A 17,065-nucleotide genomic window follows, 5' to 3' on the forward strand; every position below is an offset into this window, starting at 1 on the left:
GCTCTAATATTGTGAAATATTATTACAATAAAAAAAAAACTGTTTTCTATTTGGATATATTATAAAATGTAATTTATTCCTGTGATTCAAAGCTGAATTTTCCGCATCATCACTCCATGCTTCAATGTAGGAAAATTATTACCATTCTTATTTCAAAAATCAGAATTGTTTAGAAATAATAAAGTCATTTTATTGATTTATTTTGCTTGTAAAATCAGAAGTCACAGAGAATATAATATACACACTTAATGTTTTATTTCATGTGAGCTACATTCACGTGTCAGTTGCGTCACCTTTCTGTCGTTGTGTGGTCTGAAGCGCCCTCTATCGGCCACAGAGTGAAAATGCCACTACATGATTTCAACAGTCTATAAAGATGGCTTATACTGGCTTTAAATACTGATTAAATAACTCCAGTCCACAGATGCAATACTGTGTTAGGATCCAGAAGGATAAACTCTGTTTCAGCAGATATTAGCTGTATACCTCTCTGAAGTGGTTTTATGAGCTGCCTTTGAGGCCATGTTAATGTTCATTAGCTTTAGCTTAACATAATTCCAAATCCTTCAGCCTCCCTGAACAAAAAAATTATAATAATAATTTCAATCTTTGGTCTAAATAATAATAGTAAAAATAAAAATATTAAGAAAACTTTCTCTTTTTAGGCATTTCAGCTGTCTACCCAGCAAACAAGGAATGTTCTCTCAAAGTTATGGTAAAAAATGCAAAAAAAACAAAAAAAAAACCTTATCTGGCTTTGATGAATGTTCTTAAAACTTGTCTCTAAAGATTTAGAGAACACTTAAAAGTAACGTTTCTCTAATGTTTGCAAAATTCTAAAATGGAATGTTCCATTAATGTTCACCTATAACCAAGAAAAATGGATTTAAAAACTGTTTGTAACAGAAGCAACATTCTAAGAACATATTTCTGTTCGCTGGGCACTAGTCAGAGTCTTTCAGATCCATGTGAGCGCTGGCGATAGTTTGCATAAATCTGAGAGCTCAAGTCATCATTTCCAACCTAAAGCAGCTTATTCCTCGGTTGTGGTTCCTTTAAAGGAGAAACACGCAGATATCAGGTCACAGGTTAGTTAAGAAGGGCAGCTTGTTCCAAAAGGTTCACACAGCAGCACAGCTAGAGAGAGAGAGAGAGAGAGAGAGAGAGACCCTGCTGAAGTGACCCCAAACAGCTTTAGCTCACTCAGCCTGAATAACAAGGACAATGCATGTTCAAGTCCCATGAAATGGCTTGATGAGCTTGGTTTTCTTTCCTGTGCTGATGTATTTCCTACTGAAACAGGAACTAGGTCTCTTTTTTAAAAGTCTTTAGTTTATGTCCCAGCCCCGCAAAACTACACTTAGTGGACCAAAGGCAAAACTACACTTTAAAAATGAATAAATTCCAGTCACTTCCTACCAAATGTTTGGAGAAGGAAATAAATATGAGCATTAGTGCAATCAAACACACGGACGAATCATCACTTGTAACTTGCTATTGCTGATTACAGAGGCACTTGGATTTAATCTTTTAGGATTGGGGCTGTTTTCAGTCTAGAGCTCATTTTAATAATTTAACTTTAAAAATTTCCAGGTGCATTTATATCAATATTAAGTTGTTATTCATTTCATTAATATAAAATGTAATATTAAAAAGTTTTTTTTTTACAGCGACAGACATTTCTGAAATCTGATAAAATGCATATATAAATTTTTTTTAATATATATATTAAATATCACAAAAGACATTTATAATTCAGTTCAGCACTTTTAAATATAACTATTTATTTAAATTTAAGTTCATAATTCTGAGTGTTTCAGAACTTTGCAATACGGCTGCTAAGGTGTTTTTTATGTAGTTGCTAAGGATCAGAATTTATGTCTATTTATATCTATGCAAATCCCAGCAAACAAGATCAATATTTTTGGGCCAGTTTCCTGGAGGGAAAAAGTCTGTACATTTTAAATGCATATATTTCCCAAAAGAAATTTAAACTATATTTTGACAAAACAAAAACTTAAATCTGACCCTATTTCCTTTCTTGATATACGTTCATGTTTGTTTCAAAATACTTGATGCACATTTTTCCTATTTTTTTTATGCCCGTTTTCATAATCTTTCAACAGAATTAAACAACTTGCTCTGCCTCTGAAACGACTTTCCTATTCAGCTGACATCACAAGTCCCTCTTGCTTTGTGACCCCGCCCCTTTATCACATGACTCACACGTTTCCTCACTAAGTTTCAATCAGAAATACATCAGGCTTTATAAGTAAACCGAGCTGTCAATGCCATCTCATGGTGACTCTAAGTTGGTCCAGGCTTTCTTTCAGCAGGGGTGTGAGAGAGAAAGAGGGCTTGGAGAAGCTTCTGGTGTTTTCCATGGGAAATACAGTCTCTGCCCCTCGGCCCGGGATTCTCCGTCCTCCGGTGTGAGTCAGCGGGGTTGTGTGGCATCAGTCCCTGTGTAATAAAAAGATTTTCATTACATAGTGCACTCTCATGTCTCGCCCAGGGTCTCAAGCAGGGGCATCTTCATTAGACAAATGTCCCTTTCAAAACGTGTTGATTGATGCTTATAAGCAAGCGCTGGAGCAGAGCCCAGATCAGAGACAAGAAAAGCCGCCGCCAAACATTTAAAAATACCTAATCTGCAATAATTACAGAAGATGAGCATGACGATACGACACTAGGTGCTTCTTTACCTTTGACATGTCCTTGGTATTGCTTTAACAAACCTGAGTGGCTTGCTTTATGTGCTAAAATAATGTAAAGCAATTTAGCCACCTGTGTTATAGTGCCAAGATTGTTCTGGTTTATCAGGGTGATTTATTACTCTAATTTATATGCTCAGCTTGGCTCGGTGTTGAGCACAGCAGATCTGATTGGACATGAGTTTCCTAATCCTAATGCAGCAGTGTGCTGTCTTTCTGGTGATGTGGATGCCGGCTGTTGATTGGAAACACTTTTAATAGCTGCAGAAACTGAGGAGACTGACTGGTTGCACTCTGATTTGGACATAGCACAATTATTCCGTTTTTGCAATAATAAAGTCAGTGCTTTAAGTGGGCCAGTACGCACTGGTACTCAGTATACCGCCACTTCCAAATATAGCTCTTGAGCATACCACCACCTCTCCGTTCGCCCAGGACGTGCTTTTAGCGTACTGGTACGTTTATTTGGACATCTGTTTTAATAGAGGTTTTAATCCTTTGCCTTCACTGCCGCTTTTCAGAGCGCCCTTCACAATGCATGCTTCCTAATTCTTCCTAATTCGGAGTATGGAGCGTGAATCATTTGAACCAGTTCGTGAGTTCGGAGCAGCTTCGCGGATCATTTGAATCAGTTCGAGAAATCGCAGCGGGTCCGCGAATCATTTGTGTCAGTTCTGGAGTTCGTAGCGGGTTCGCGAATCATTCGAGTCAGTTTGGGAGTTCGGAGCGGGTTCGCGAATCATTGAGTCAGTTTGGGGATCGCAAATCATTTGAATCAATTCGGGAGTTCGGAGCGGCTTCGCGGATCGTTTGAATCAATTCGAGAGTTCATAGCGGGATCGCGAATCATTTGAATCAGTTCGGGAGTTCGGAGTGGGATCGCGAATTATTTGAGTCAGTTCGGGAGTTCAAAGCGGATTAGCGAATCATTTGAATAAGTTTGGGGAACGCGAATCATTTGAATCAATTCGGGAGTTCGTAGGGGGTTCGCGAATCATTTGAGTCAGTTTGGGGATCGCGAATTATTTGAAACAGTTCGGGAGTTCGGAGCGTGATTCATTTGAGTCAGTTCGGGAGTTCGGAGCTTGAATGCAGTAATGCAGTAGCTCTTTCTAAGGGTATTTTTTCAAAATCCTTTTGCACATTTTATTTATGTTTAGTAGTTCTTTCTAGCTTAAGCAAATCCACAAACTAATAAAAGGATTTATTATTAAGGTTGCCTGTTAACTGCTTAACAGCCCTTCAATATAGTTGTTGTAACCTCAGGGCATGAGGGGAATCATCAAAAAAAAAAAAAAAAGTACCGGCACCTCTTTTGGGCCACTTAAAGCACTGAATAAAGTACTGGGGCTGGGTCAGAAATTTATGTGGGCTTATGGCAAAAATGCCATTAAAATGAACAAAATGCCATACAAATTCAAATTCAAGTGGCAAATTACCACTGTACAATTAAACTAAATATATCATGGCTGTTGTAGTTAAAATGAAATGTGAGAAATTGCAGAATTACATTTGCTGCAGATCTTTACATGCTCACCTTCTAACCAATCACACATCTTTATATTGCGTTTATGAATCCACTGGCCAATCAAATACGTTTCATCAGCGCTAAAAAAGTTTAGTAAAAATATAAAAAATAACAGTAAACCACGAAGTGCAGATATGATGTAAATTAGAAATTAATTTCTCAGCTTCAGTGATTAGAACTGTAGTTTTTCGCATAACATAGATTTTTTTTTTTTTCAAATGTTTTTTTTCAAATGTTTGTTGCTAAGTCCTTGCATGGTTTTCCGTTTACTTTCGAACCGAATCGCGAATCGATTACGAGTGGAGAGAGCTAAATACAGATGTAAAACTAGAACTAACATGTTTCGTGTTTGGATCACTAAAATCACATTAATCAGTCAGAAACACAAGTCATAAGCGCGCGGATGCACAGTGAAGCACCGCCTACTCACCTGTCAATCAACCACAGCGCTAAAAATACATTTGAAATTTGCCGGGAACATGTGCACAGTTAAGGGAAAATAACCGTCTGAACAAAACATTAGCATAAGCGCATTAATGTAGGCTACATGGCTCGTTCAAGACTTCAGCATAGTTGATATCATATCATTTGAATGAATCAATTCACACAGGTAAGACATTAAATACTCTAACCTTACATATTTCACTTGAAACACCTTGTTTGTGCTTTGATTAAAATGTACGTGTATTTGAGCGGCAGATAACGTTATATGTCTCACACGTGATCGGATCATAACGTCAGATGTACACTCTATGATTTAGTATTTCAGTACACTTCAGCGTGATTCTCGTCTAAACGAACGATTTCTTGGCATTTTTCCTGTTTGGTTCTTAAATCAGCTTCTAGATATGATCAATAACAGAGGGACATATTTTGATGAATGCCACAGGAAAGACGAATCACAATCATGAGATTTTGGTTGTAACTCCTAGACCTATGACATATATATATATATTTTTTCTTTCTAAGGTTATATTCTTATTTTCTGATAAATTTGGAGTATAGACCTTACATGGGATGAAACAGCTATAAATATATTTTTTCTCAGTGAATATCTGGCCAGCATTTTCCAAACCCTTAGCCAATGTCCATATCATTTCCATCAAACACTTTATAGACATTTCTGGTAGTCTAACGTTAAACTAATTGACTGACTTTACACGACTTCCAGGAATAAGTCATCTTAACACAATTATTGCATGTCTTTTTTCTAAACAATTTCATTTCTATACAGCCTTTTAACCTGATTGCTGCACTATTGTTTATTTTATTTTTGTTACACAATACTATTGTGGTGCAACTTTTTTCTAAATAAATCCGCCCCTAACATTAAAAACTGTAGTAGGTCATTTTACCTGTCGTTCAGACGTTCTCTTCCTGTCTAAGGAGGCGTTTAATTGGTAGCCAGAATAAACTGCAGTGTGAGCAGACTTCATGCCGTCATACTTTAAGATTGCTCCATCCCTCATTTGTCCAAATCGTCTGCCACCCCAGAAAGTTAAAGCCAAAGTCTGAGCTCTTACAAACAGATGTAATTATCCACCTACCCAAAAGTAAAACTGTCTTCTGCGCATTTATTTTTTATGATTGTTCTTAAAATAGCTTTTGCTTGAACAATTCATCAAAGCTGATTTGACTTTATAATAGTTGCAGTTTAACTTTAATGTGTCTGGTCGAGATGAAAATATAATTGCATCTTGTGTTTGAGTATGTCACACACAAGGTCAAACATGAATTTAGGAAGGGATTGTGGGAAAAAAAGGGATTGTGTGAATTCAGGAAGACTTTGTCTCACATTTCTTGTAAAATTCCTTAGAAAAAACAGACAGAAATGAATGAAAAGCTGCCATACAGTAAGAGTATTGTATGTAGGGCTAAAACTGATGAGAATTCACATTGAGATCGCTGATTTTTGTACACTTTAAAGTTTTGAGAGCATAATTTTTTTTTAGAGAAACACAAGAGAAGCAAGATACTATAAGGGAAAGTTCGCCCAAAAAATTAAATTCTGTCATTTTCCTGCCACAAAAGATATTTAAAAAATGTTTGGGTGTTTTTTGTCAATACACTGAAAGTAAATGGGGTCCAATGTTGTTTGGACCCAGATGGTCTTCAAAGCATCTCCCTTTATGTTCCACAGAGGAAAGAAAGTTTTGAAACAACATTTTAAGGTAAACTGTTCCTTTAAGCAGATGTTTCTCCATTTGCTCTCAATTTAATCTCACTGCTGTCTTGAAGAATATAATAAAGAGATCTCCTTTGGAATTTTAATTCCAATTGGAATTTAAATGAAAATCACTTGTAAATAGTACAGTCTTCTCCTTTAGGCAGTTTTACAGCTGATGAAGACATGGTTTTCGAAACCGACACTGAGTAGCCCGAGTGAAGGCACCAAACAGTGGGCGTTCTCTGTGAACACACATCTATGAAAACATCTGCTGTGTTTGGGTGACGCTGTCTGTTATGGACCTACTTCCTGGTTTGTGTTGAGCCCAGCTGTTGTTGCCCTCCTAGCTTGTGGGTGGCCGTCATCCTAAATGATGTCTGAAAATGCCTGTGTTTATTTGACCATCACAAATATTGTACGAGCTTGCCTCATTCGGTCAGGCCTTAAGCCAAGTGGTTTCTAATGAAAACCAGACAGAAGGGTCGGCCTGAAAACGATAAAAAACAATGTTGCAGAGACGCATACCCTCCACTAGAGGACAATGACCCTCGACTGCCAAACCATAACTCCTGCTTTCACATCAGGCAGAAATCAGCTCCTTTTGTTCTCAACCACACAAACACAAAGATCACATCTGCCATTTTAACTTTAACCCCAAAGGAATGTCAGATACGTCAGCGAATAGTGTCAAATTCGAGCTCTCCCAGCTAAATGGCTTATTTGAACTAGTTGTGCTTTCTAAGCCAGGGGTTTTTGAAAGGAATTAAAGCTCAATGTTTGCATGCTCCGGACATCAAAATCATGTGTCTTATTGAGGGGAGATGTGCTGTTATTTCATTGATCTGAAATATGTTTTTTACCTGATAAAATGGAAAGAGGGATGTGAGTCATATTTCCAAACTGAGCTCAATGGAAAAATATGTCTGCAAAATAAATCTATTACATTGCCTCTTGCGTATTTCACGACACATTCAGAGTGAAATGCCCAACATAGTGGCAATAGAACCACTTTCAGTTATCTTCATAACTAATGAATGTGAATATGGCAACACTTTATGTTGGTTGTTTTATGGAAATGAAATATCCAGTGAATATCACTAAAAATGCATTTACTTTTCTCTTATATCAATGAAAGTGAATCTGGTGATGTTTTATTACGTTGTTTGTTGCACGTAAATTAAATGTTCCATGAGTTGTGTTAAAATCGCATTCGGTTTTGAACAATGTGAATCTGGCAATGTTTTATTATGTTGCACTAAAAGCGCTTTCAGTTTTTCCCAAAACACATGAATGTGAATCTGGCAATGTTGGTCATTATATGTAAATTAAATGCCCATTGAAGAGCACTGAAAGCATTTTCTGATTTATTTATTTTTTCACTGATGCCAATAAAAATGTAATCTCTCAATATTTTATTAAAAAAAAAATTTCTGGGTAAATTAAATGTCCAGTGAATGGTGCTAAAAGATCATTAATTTTTCTCTGAAACAGATTAGCATAAATCTGGCAATGCTGTTTTTCTGACTTAAATTAAATGTCCAATGAGCAGCACTAAAAGTGCATTCAGTTTTTCTCCAGAATAAATGTTCGTGAATCTGGCAATGTTTTATTGCATTGTTTCACATTTTATTAAGTTGTACATAAAGTCTATGGAGAGAGAAATGCTGGGTCAATGCATTTGAAAATAAAGTACATGCTACTCTTAACCTTATACTAAATCTTTACCAAATAGATTTAACAAAAGTAAATGTGCAATTGAAAATGTTTTTTCTTGGTATTTTAGCTTGCATCTACAAGTCTACAAGTTTTTTTGACTTGTTTTTCACTGGACTCATACCTTATACCAGGTGAGCTACTGAGCAAGTTTACTTAGAAAAGACATGCATATAAATCTTATTATTTGATGCAAACATAAAAAAATATAAGTTTACAAAAAGTGTTTTGAGTTCTTATTATACAAGGAATTTGGAACTGCACAAAAATAAGTCTTTAAAGAGGTCATATGACTTTGCTAAAAGGATCATTATTTTGTGTATTTGGTGTAATGCATGCAGTTTAACGTTCAAAAAACTAATTTTTCCACATACTGTACATTATTGTTGCTCCTATGTACCCCTCCTTTCTGAATCACGTAGAGCTCATTGTTCTAAAAAAAGCGAGGTGTGCTCTGATTGGCCAGCTATCCAGTGCTTTGTGATTGGCCGAATGCCTCAAGCATGTGACGGAAATGTTACACCCCGTCTCCAGGCCAGCAGCACCAGACTCAGTCCAGCTGCTCTGCTCGTGCACATCCCATCATCAGTTCTCTTTTAGCAGTTCAGACAGTGTACTGTTAGGAGTAACTGAATAACTCGCGTTTATGAACCAAATAACTTAAGTTATTTGAGGAGAAGTGTGTACTGGAGACATGAACCACTTCAAAACATTCAGTTCAATCAGAACTGGTTCAACCAGTTCACTAAGAAGATCCGGTTAAATAGAAAAATGTGTTTGTTTTCCAGACATCACTTGATGAGACAAAACCCATTACAAACGAGGCATTTGTTTTATCCAGTGCGGACATAATTACTGATTACAATGACTTAAACTGGCTTTTTACGCATTGAGTTGCGTATTGTGCCGTGTATACATAAAACCATGTCTGCATTTGTGATAAGAGAACAATAAGCCTACTCTTCACTGCTCAAAACTCGTGTTTGAATCATCATTGGCAAATTATTAAAATGTAAAAAAAGTACTTACAGGCTATGAGTAAGAAGCGCCAGACTGTCATTGCAAGGTTTGAATTGCCCTACTTTATAGAAACAGCCATTATGCCACATTGCATTGTATGTATAGCTATCTTTTTCCAGTGTGGCTGCATGTTCAGGGATGATAACATCATAGAGACTTGTGGGTGGGCCCTTTTGAGCCTGTAAGAATCCACCCAGAAAACACCCTAGCAACCACAAAGCAATGCCCTGGCAACCGCCGGTTTTAAACGGGCAAGCACATCTTAGGTTTTCTTCGGGACACGTATAAATCCATTTCATTTAATTGATGGACGTCGTAATATTATCTGCATTTCGTCTACAGCAGTGTAATATGACTTTCCAAGAGATCCCAGCCTTGAAGTCGTGTGTTTGAACTTTTAACGTGCCTCAACAACAACTGAAGAAGAACCGATAGAATCAGTCGTGGATAGATGTTTCATTTATAGAGTGTTTATCAAACATTCCTGATTGTATCTCGAAATCCTGTGTGATAAAGCAAGAAAGAGCTGCACGGTTATCCCAAAGTCATGTTCAGCCGCAGATCTGAGATGCGGGAACTGCTTTTGAATCGCACATCGCAGGCCAAACAACAGCGCTCTCCGTAATCTGAGAAATCAAGTGCAGCTTATAGACAAGCTGTTAGTCTGCGGATGGAATACATCTTTCATGACGCATAGTTAGCCTCGTTAACACTGAGTCATTGTGTAGACTGTCTTCATAACAAATGGCTCAGTCTCTATTTCTAAGGAAATGATTCAAGGCCGGCAGACCCCACCATGCCTTTCTTTTCTGGGAAATAATAACTAAGAAAAAACACATGGTGATGGTGTCTGTTGTAATAGAGAGTAAGTGTTTTTTTTCCTGTAAGGCACATGAAAGTGACACATGTTTCAGCACTTTGGGAAAATAAACCCATCGGAAATTGCTCTTTTAAAGCTCAGTCGTCTTAGATGTTTCTTCTGTTATGAATTTAAAACAACTTCTATTCTAGTTTAAAGCATGTACAAAATTAATGTAAATAGGCGCTTATTAAATGGGTATTGGGAACATTTTATGAGAGATTATCAAATTGAGATCTCGGGTAGATCTCTTTGCTAATGTGAGCACTGTCGAAGACATTTTTGAGATCTCTTCTGAAACTCTTTAGTAGACATTGGATTTTTCTTAAGAGGCTGAAAAGCAGACATTTTCATTTGCTCTCTATTTAATCTTTTCTAATCTATGAGAAAAAGTTGAGATAATTCATAGGCTGAATGTAAATCAATACAATAATGAGATAATACACTACTGTTACAAAGTTTAGGGTTTAGGGTTTTTTAGTTTTTTAGTTTTTTTTAGCAAGGATGTGTTAAATTGATCAAAAGTGACAAAAAGGGCATATGTAATGTTAGAAAATATAAAAATCATTTTAAAAAAAATTAAGCTCTACAAAACTATTTTCAACATTGATGATAATCAGAAATGTTTCTCAATCAGCATATTAAAATTATTTCTGAAGAATCATGTGACACTGAAGACTAGAGGAATAATGCTGAAAATCCAGCTTTAAATCAAAGATATAAATTAAAAAAATGTATATATTCACATAGAAAACAGCCATTTTAAAGTGCAAAAATAATATTTCACAATATTAATGTTTTTACCATAACATTAATCAAATATATGTGCCCTTGGTGAGCAGAAGAGACTTCTTTCAAAAATATTTAAAAAATCGTACCCCAAACTTTTGAACGGTAGTGTATAAATAGTGTGTAAATATCTTATAATTTGAGTTTAGATTAATGAACAAACACGAGCACATGCTGACCATCTGTTTAAGGAAGTGTAGTGTCCACTTACCCTGAGTTTCATCACCAATAAATATTTGAATAAGTTACTTGGCAAGCGATTAAGCATGTGTGCAATGTATCTGTGAGTATGTGTGATGTGTTTGCGTATGTTTTGCTGATGATTTCGGTTTTTGTGAAAGCGAGTTTTGTATCCTTACACTACGGTGGAGGAGAGCGCCTTATGTTTTCCAGGATAGGGGGGCATCCTCATCTTCACCTGTCCGTTCTGAGGGTAAGGTGGAGGCCGTTGGGTTTTATTTGAGTTAGTGCACACTGCTGGAGCTGCAGGGGGTCTGTGGTTTTCCATCTGGCCTTTCCTTGCCGTCCGATGTGGTAGGCAGTTTCCATTGGCTGTCCTTTGAGTCTCTGAGCTCTGTTTCACAACTCGTTTGCCTTTATCCTCAACAGTAACGGATCGTTGCTCAGGAGGGGATAGACTTGTGCAGTTTCTCATCGGTGAAGGACTGTTAATGTGAACTAAATCCACAGTGACAGGGCTGTGAGCGAGAGAGGAATTGGAAGTGGACACGTCCTCTTCACTGTTTGAATTGTGGATCAGTGCCACAACACCAATCCGACTGCTTTTGGTGGCATCTTGGGAGAGTGCATTGGATAGACTTGGTTCGTCTTCACCAAGGTCAATATTAGACGTCAGAATGTCGATCTGTTGGACGACCTTCACAGAAAGAAAAAAATACAAATTCTGTCATTATTTACACACCCCAATGTCATTCTAGACTTTATTTCTCTTGCACTAAAGGAGAAGCTTTAAACCACCTTTTTGCATGACAAATGTTGTCAGCCTCCAAAAAGTAGTCATGAACTACTTTTAGAAAATGGTTCACTGAAATTATTTATTTTTTGACGCTGAATTCTCATACTCGAAAATGATGGATCAAAATGTGTCATACCATGTTCAGTTCCAATTGTTTTTGCGATCATAATGAGTTAACCAAAACTAAATGAAGCTCTTTTGTAAACTGAAACTAAACTAAGATATGTTTTCATGCTTTCATCCAAAAATCATTCAGATTATGATGCAAAGTATTATTATAATACTCAAAACCTTAAGAAACCCCTTTTCTTTAAACATGAAGACAAGATTTTCAGCATGTAATGAATGGGACAAAAAAAGCAGCTTGAATATTCTGAAGAACATTTTTGTGTTCCACAAGAAAAGAAAGTCATGTGGGATTAGAACAGCATGATGGTGGCCATATATTTTTATATAATGTGTATATTATATACATGCATACTCTGAGTATATTTGACATTTTTTCTTAAAGGTTAACTGTGTAGTACTAGTTTACTAGCAGTACAACTTGATTAAAAATATTGGCCTAATGACCGCTTTCCCAGACACTTCTAAAGCTGCCTGTCATTAATCAACAATAGTCCCGCCCCTAAACTCTCGTCATTGGCTGAGTCAGAAGTTGACATGTCAAGCCACTCCTATCAATGTTTCAAAAGCATCAGTGTTTCAAACTACCAATGACTCTTAGTCCGAACATTAAATTGACCCACCAAAAGCTATTTGAGCACTGAAAAGTTTTTTTCTAAACACATCCTCACAGGTCATCTTCAGGTTAATATAACATAAAAATAATTTTTTTGGCATCCTTCACTGTGATGCATTATTCTACCGACTTTATTTCCTGCTGCAGTCCTTTACATCTAATGGGAGTCTTGATGCATCCATTGAAACGTATAATAATATAAATAATTTAATAATGTCTTACGTCCTGCACAGTCCATTATTGCTAATGTCAGTCTGCACATATTGAGCTATCTTTAGGTATTGATTTTAAGATTCTGTTCTCTTATAACAATGCTTTATGATGGACTCAAGGACCAGTCCCTTTCCTTCCAGAAAATACAATATTCCTCTTCAGAATAAAGCTTCCAATGGAATATTTCCAGCCATGAATATAACTGACAGTGTGTTCCTGGCAGATGTGTATTTTGGTCTCTGAAGGCTTTCAGATTATGTTTTCAGAATAGATTCATCACAAAGATGTTTGCTCAGAACACACAGATATTATATTTCCACTGGCTAAACAGAATCAAGTTTTGATCTTATCCAGTCTCTGTGCTTATTAAAATCCCATCTCAAATATGCCGAACCCAAAATCAGTGACAAATCTCATTATATGAATGTTTACTATATATGAATGCATGAAGAGAAGAAGTAGTCTGTCACTCACAGTGTTTCACTTGGACATTTTTCAATCCAAACCAGTATGAATTCTGAGAAATATCTCAGTTTTTTGTACTGTATATGATCAATGTTGTTTGGATACCAACTTTCCTCAAAAGGACTTCTTTTATATTCCATAGAAGAAACAAAGTCATACAGGTTTGGAATGACACAAGGATAAGTCAATGATAGATATTTTATATATTATTTTAAATGTATTTATTGATACTTCATTCAATATCTTTAAGATTAGTAGGTCAATGTGTGATTGTTCTAACCACATTTAATATATGATGACAGACGTTTCATTTTTGATTAAACTGTCCTTTTAAGAAAAGTAATAAAATTGTATATATTAATTTTTTTCTTGTATTCATGAGTAAATGACTGAATTTTTTGGGTGAACTATTCCTATTTATTCCTAAAATAGTAAAAATGTCTGTGCTTTCTTCGTGCATTCATGAGTAGGCCTAAATGATGACCATACTTTCATTTTTGGGAGAACTATCCCTTTAAGGAAACAACAGTCACATTTATAAGTTTGTTATGCATCCAAGAGTAAATGATAACAGAATTTTCGTTTTGGCTGGACTGTCCCTTTAAAACTTTCAATATTTAAATTTGGCCTTGCAACATCACTCCCTTTATTTATTATTCTATCCTCACCTCTTTCATCTCCAACTGGACCTGTTTGAGACCACCCAGCACTTCCTCGAGCTCGGTGACCACTTGTTTGATCTGTTCCCGTACTGTTCCCTGGCTCTTCCTCTGCTTGCCATGTTTCTCCAGACCCTCGTCCCCCCGAGACGTCCTTACGTCCTCCCGCTGCGGTCCATTCACCTGCAGTCTGTTCCCGAGTGTCTTGGACCGGCCCAGCTTGCTCGAGGGCACCTCAGTTGGGAAAAAACCTGGCTGATTGTAGTTCGGCCCATTACAGTGTGATTGTCTTCCAGTCTCGGGTCGCTCCTCGTGATGCCGGAATGACACCCGTCTCCTCTCGCAATGTCCGTTATATTCCGGCTGATGAATGTTGTCCCTTTCCTGAACATAGGATGAGTAGCACCGGTGACCTCTGACCTTCAAAACATGGTCACCGTTGAAGGGATGCAACAGCTCTGGGTAATACCACCGCTGGACGCATCCACACTCTCGCCGGATCTCCCGAACGCAAGCCGAGTCCCACCTGTAGCACGGATGTCGGATCTCGTCGGAGTAAACCAGTGATGCTCCAGTCCTCTCCGCTCGCTCCATCCCCAACTCCTTTGGGAACGGGGCTACTCCGGACTCCATACGCAGACATGATCCGTCTGCGGGGCCCGGTGTGCGTCGCAAGCAAAGTTGGCAGTAAGGCGTTGGGAATCTCAAATTCTCCGAGTGCATTCCAGCCTGAAAGGCGACTTAGAAAGCAACGGGTTCTCTCTCTCCACCCAGGCCATCCACAGCGTCTGTTTTTCTCATCTGCGTCTCCTCTCGTTCACTGCGTTTGACTCTCTCTCTCTCTCTCTCTCTCCCTCTCTAACTTTTCACTCACCTCCCCCTTCCTTCCTTCCTTCCTTCCTCCTTTTTCTAACTTACTCTTTTTTTCCCCCCACTTTTCCCTCTCGTTGCTCTTTCTCCAATGGTGGGCCTCTTTTCTTTCCCTCCCGCCTTTTTTTTCTCCAACTCAGAAGTCTTACTTCAGCGTTTCACCTCTTTCTTTACCTCCCCACTGCGTAAAAATTCCCCAGCTCAACCATTCCCAAACTCCAAACACTTCCTTCCTACACCTTCCCCGTCTCTCTCTCTCTCTCTCTCCCGGGGTTGGGGCTCGTAAAGCGTTGACAGACGCAGCGGCTCCCGATCTTTCCCTCAGATCTTGCCACTCTGCAATTAAACACAGCCAGGATTCCACGCCGCCTGAGACGGGGTGGAGAGAGAGAGAGCGAGAGAGAGAGAGAGAGAGAGAGAGAGAGAGAGAGAGAGAGAGACAGGAGGAGGTGGGGTTTTGGACGTTGCTGAAGCAGACAGGATCTAACAGGAGCCAGATACTGAGAGAGAGAGAGTTGGGGAGGGGAATGAGAAAGAAAGAGACAGACGCTCGGCCCCAGAAAAGGGGATTTTCGACATAACTCGATTCCCATAAGTCCACGTGAGTTGAAGAAATGAGTGCGTGTTTACCGTCCCGTTTGTTTATGCGAGTCAGCTGAGATACTGCCACTGTTTGTTATGTTTCACGTCTCGTGACACATTAAATGAACAACACACCGCATGCTGTTTATAGAGCGCTCGCATTTCACAAAATTACACTCGTTTAATTAGAGGTAAACACTTTCGGTTTAAGTTTTCCACTGGAAAGAGGAACCGCAGATGACACCTCCTTTATTATGCTCGTTCTCACAGGGAGAGAGGAGTTTGGTGGACATCTCCTGCTACTCAGATGATTCTCATGAGAGAAAAAACCCACATGTGTCTCCTCTAGAGGTTTAAGAGAGATCTCAAGAAATGTCTCAAACTGTGCTGAGACACCCGTAACCAAATGCATTGGTGTTGTTTGTTTGTTTGTTAGGATTTGTATCTTATGACAAGTTGAATGAAGGGTTATTATATTTAACTAAAACTAAAACCATAAAACAAATGTTACTAGAAGTAAAGTAAATGCTAATTACAATGAAATAAAACATACTTATTTTTAACTTTCTTCGTTGTAGCTGGATGTCTAGGCATTTCTTATTTTCATTTATTTATTTTTACTTTTATTTATTTATTTTTTTTCAACCTAATATACTAAATAAAATAAAATAAAACAAGTGACAAAATTCACAACTAAATTAATAAAACTTTACAATTAAAGGGATAGTTCACCCAAAAATTAAGAACACAAATTAAGATATTTTAATGCATTCTGAGAGCTCTTAGAAAACTATCCTTTTAAGAAAAGTAATACAATTTTACTTATTTTTATTTATGCATTCATGAGTAAATGACATTCGTGACTTTGTCTGAGCTATGAATAAAAATTTTTTTTTATATTTTTTATTATTATATTAATTATTAACACTAACACTTATTAAAATAACACTTTATACTTTTATTTATTATACAATTAACACTAACCTTAGCTTGCTCTATTTTATTTCTATTCTATCTGTTTTCTTTTTATTTATTATAATAAAAATAAAACTTGCTATGTGTACTGCTTTAAGATAACTGAGACTTGTCACTTGCATGTAACTCTTTGTTGATTTTGGTTGCTTCCATTGTCCTCATTTGTAACATGCTCTCCACTTTATGATTTTTTTTAAAAGGGAAACATCTGAGGACAAGTTGTGATGAAAACAGAAATGAAATGTGAACTCTACATCATCTCCTGAGTTATGAAACCACAGCATCAGATCTGAGAAATGAGATTTTGCTCTGGTCGTCTGAGAGCAGGTATCAGTTCTCCTCAGAAATGAGCAGATTCCTTTTCGCTGACGTTGGTTTGGAGACAATAAACCGTGAAAGCCGCAGAGATGAATCCGAGTGCGTCTCAACCGCTGCGCGTCAGCATTTATTCACATTCCTGGACCGTTTCACGTTCATTGTCTAAACTTGAAAAAGCTCAGTATGTAATGATGTGAAAAATCAATCATCGCTGCGAGCCTCAGTCAAAATGAGCTCAGGACATCTCTTGAAGTTTAATCATAATTTTTTTCAAGAATTTCCAGCATAACCCAAAACTAAAGCTATCTTTTAGGAAATAAAATCTGCTGTAGGATATCAGAATGTATTTTGAAAGCAGGACATGTTTCCAATACAGTGCAACAGAGATCTACAATATCAAAAAAAAAAAAAAACGTTTAAAAAGACTCATAAAGGGGCCAAATAACATCTTAAACTAAATTAAAGTTATTTCATT

General features: G+C 37.4%; 1 protein-coding gene across 1 annotated transcript; it reads right to left on the minus strand.

Annotated features, from left to right (window-relative positions):
• Positions 1–236: 236 nt before the first annotated feature.
• On the minus strand, positions 237–15,086 carry LOC113045225 (uncharacterized). Its single transcript, XM_026205449.1, has 3 exons — positions 13,855–15,086; positions 11,150–11,667; positions 237–2,463 (listed from the first exon to the last, which is right to left on the minus strand). Exons 1-3 carry the CDS (start codon positions 14,566–14,568, stop codon positions 2,457–2,459), a joined length of 1,239 nt encoding a protein of 412 aa, XP_026061234.1. The 5' UTR covers positions 14,569–15,086; the 3' UTR covers positions 237–2,456.
• Positions 15,087–17,065: the final 1,979 nt, after the last annotated feature.

Source organism: Carassius auratus, chromosome 27 (assembly GCF_003368295.1).
Source record: "Carassius auratus strain Wakin chromosome 27, ASM336829v1, whole genome shotgun sequence".
Lineage (NCBI taxonomy): Eukaryota > Metazoa > Chordata > Actinopteri > Cypriniformes > Cyprinidae > Carassius > Carassius auratus.

Excerpts from the sequence above, each read along its gene's own strand:
- LOC113045225 (XM_026205449.1), bottom strand. The coding sequence starts at position 14,568 with ATGCACTCGGAGAATTTGAGATTCCCAACGCCTTACTGCCAACTTTGC. Across the intron at positions 11,668-13,854 it reads TCCAGTTGGAGATGAAAGAG|GTCGTCCAACAGATCGACAT; the intron begins GTGAGGATAGAA and ends CTTTCTGTGAAG.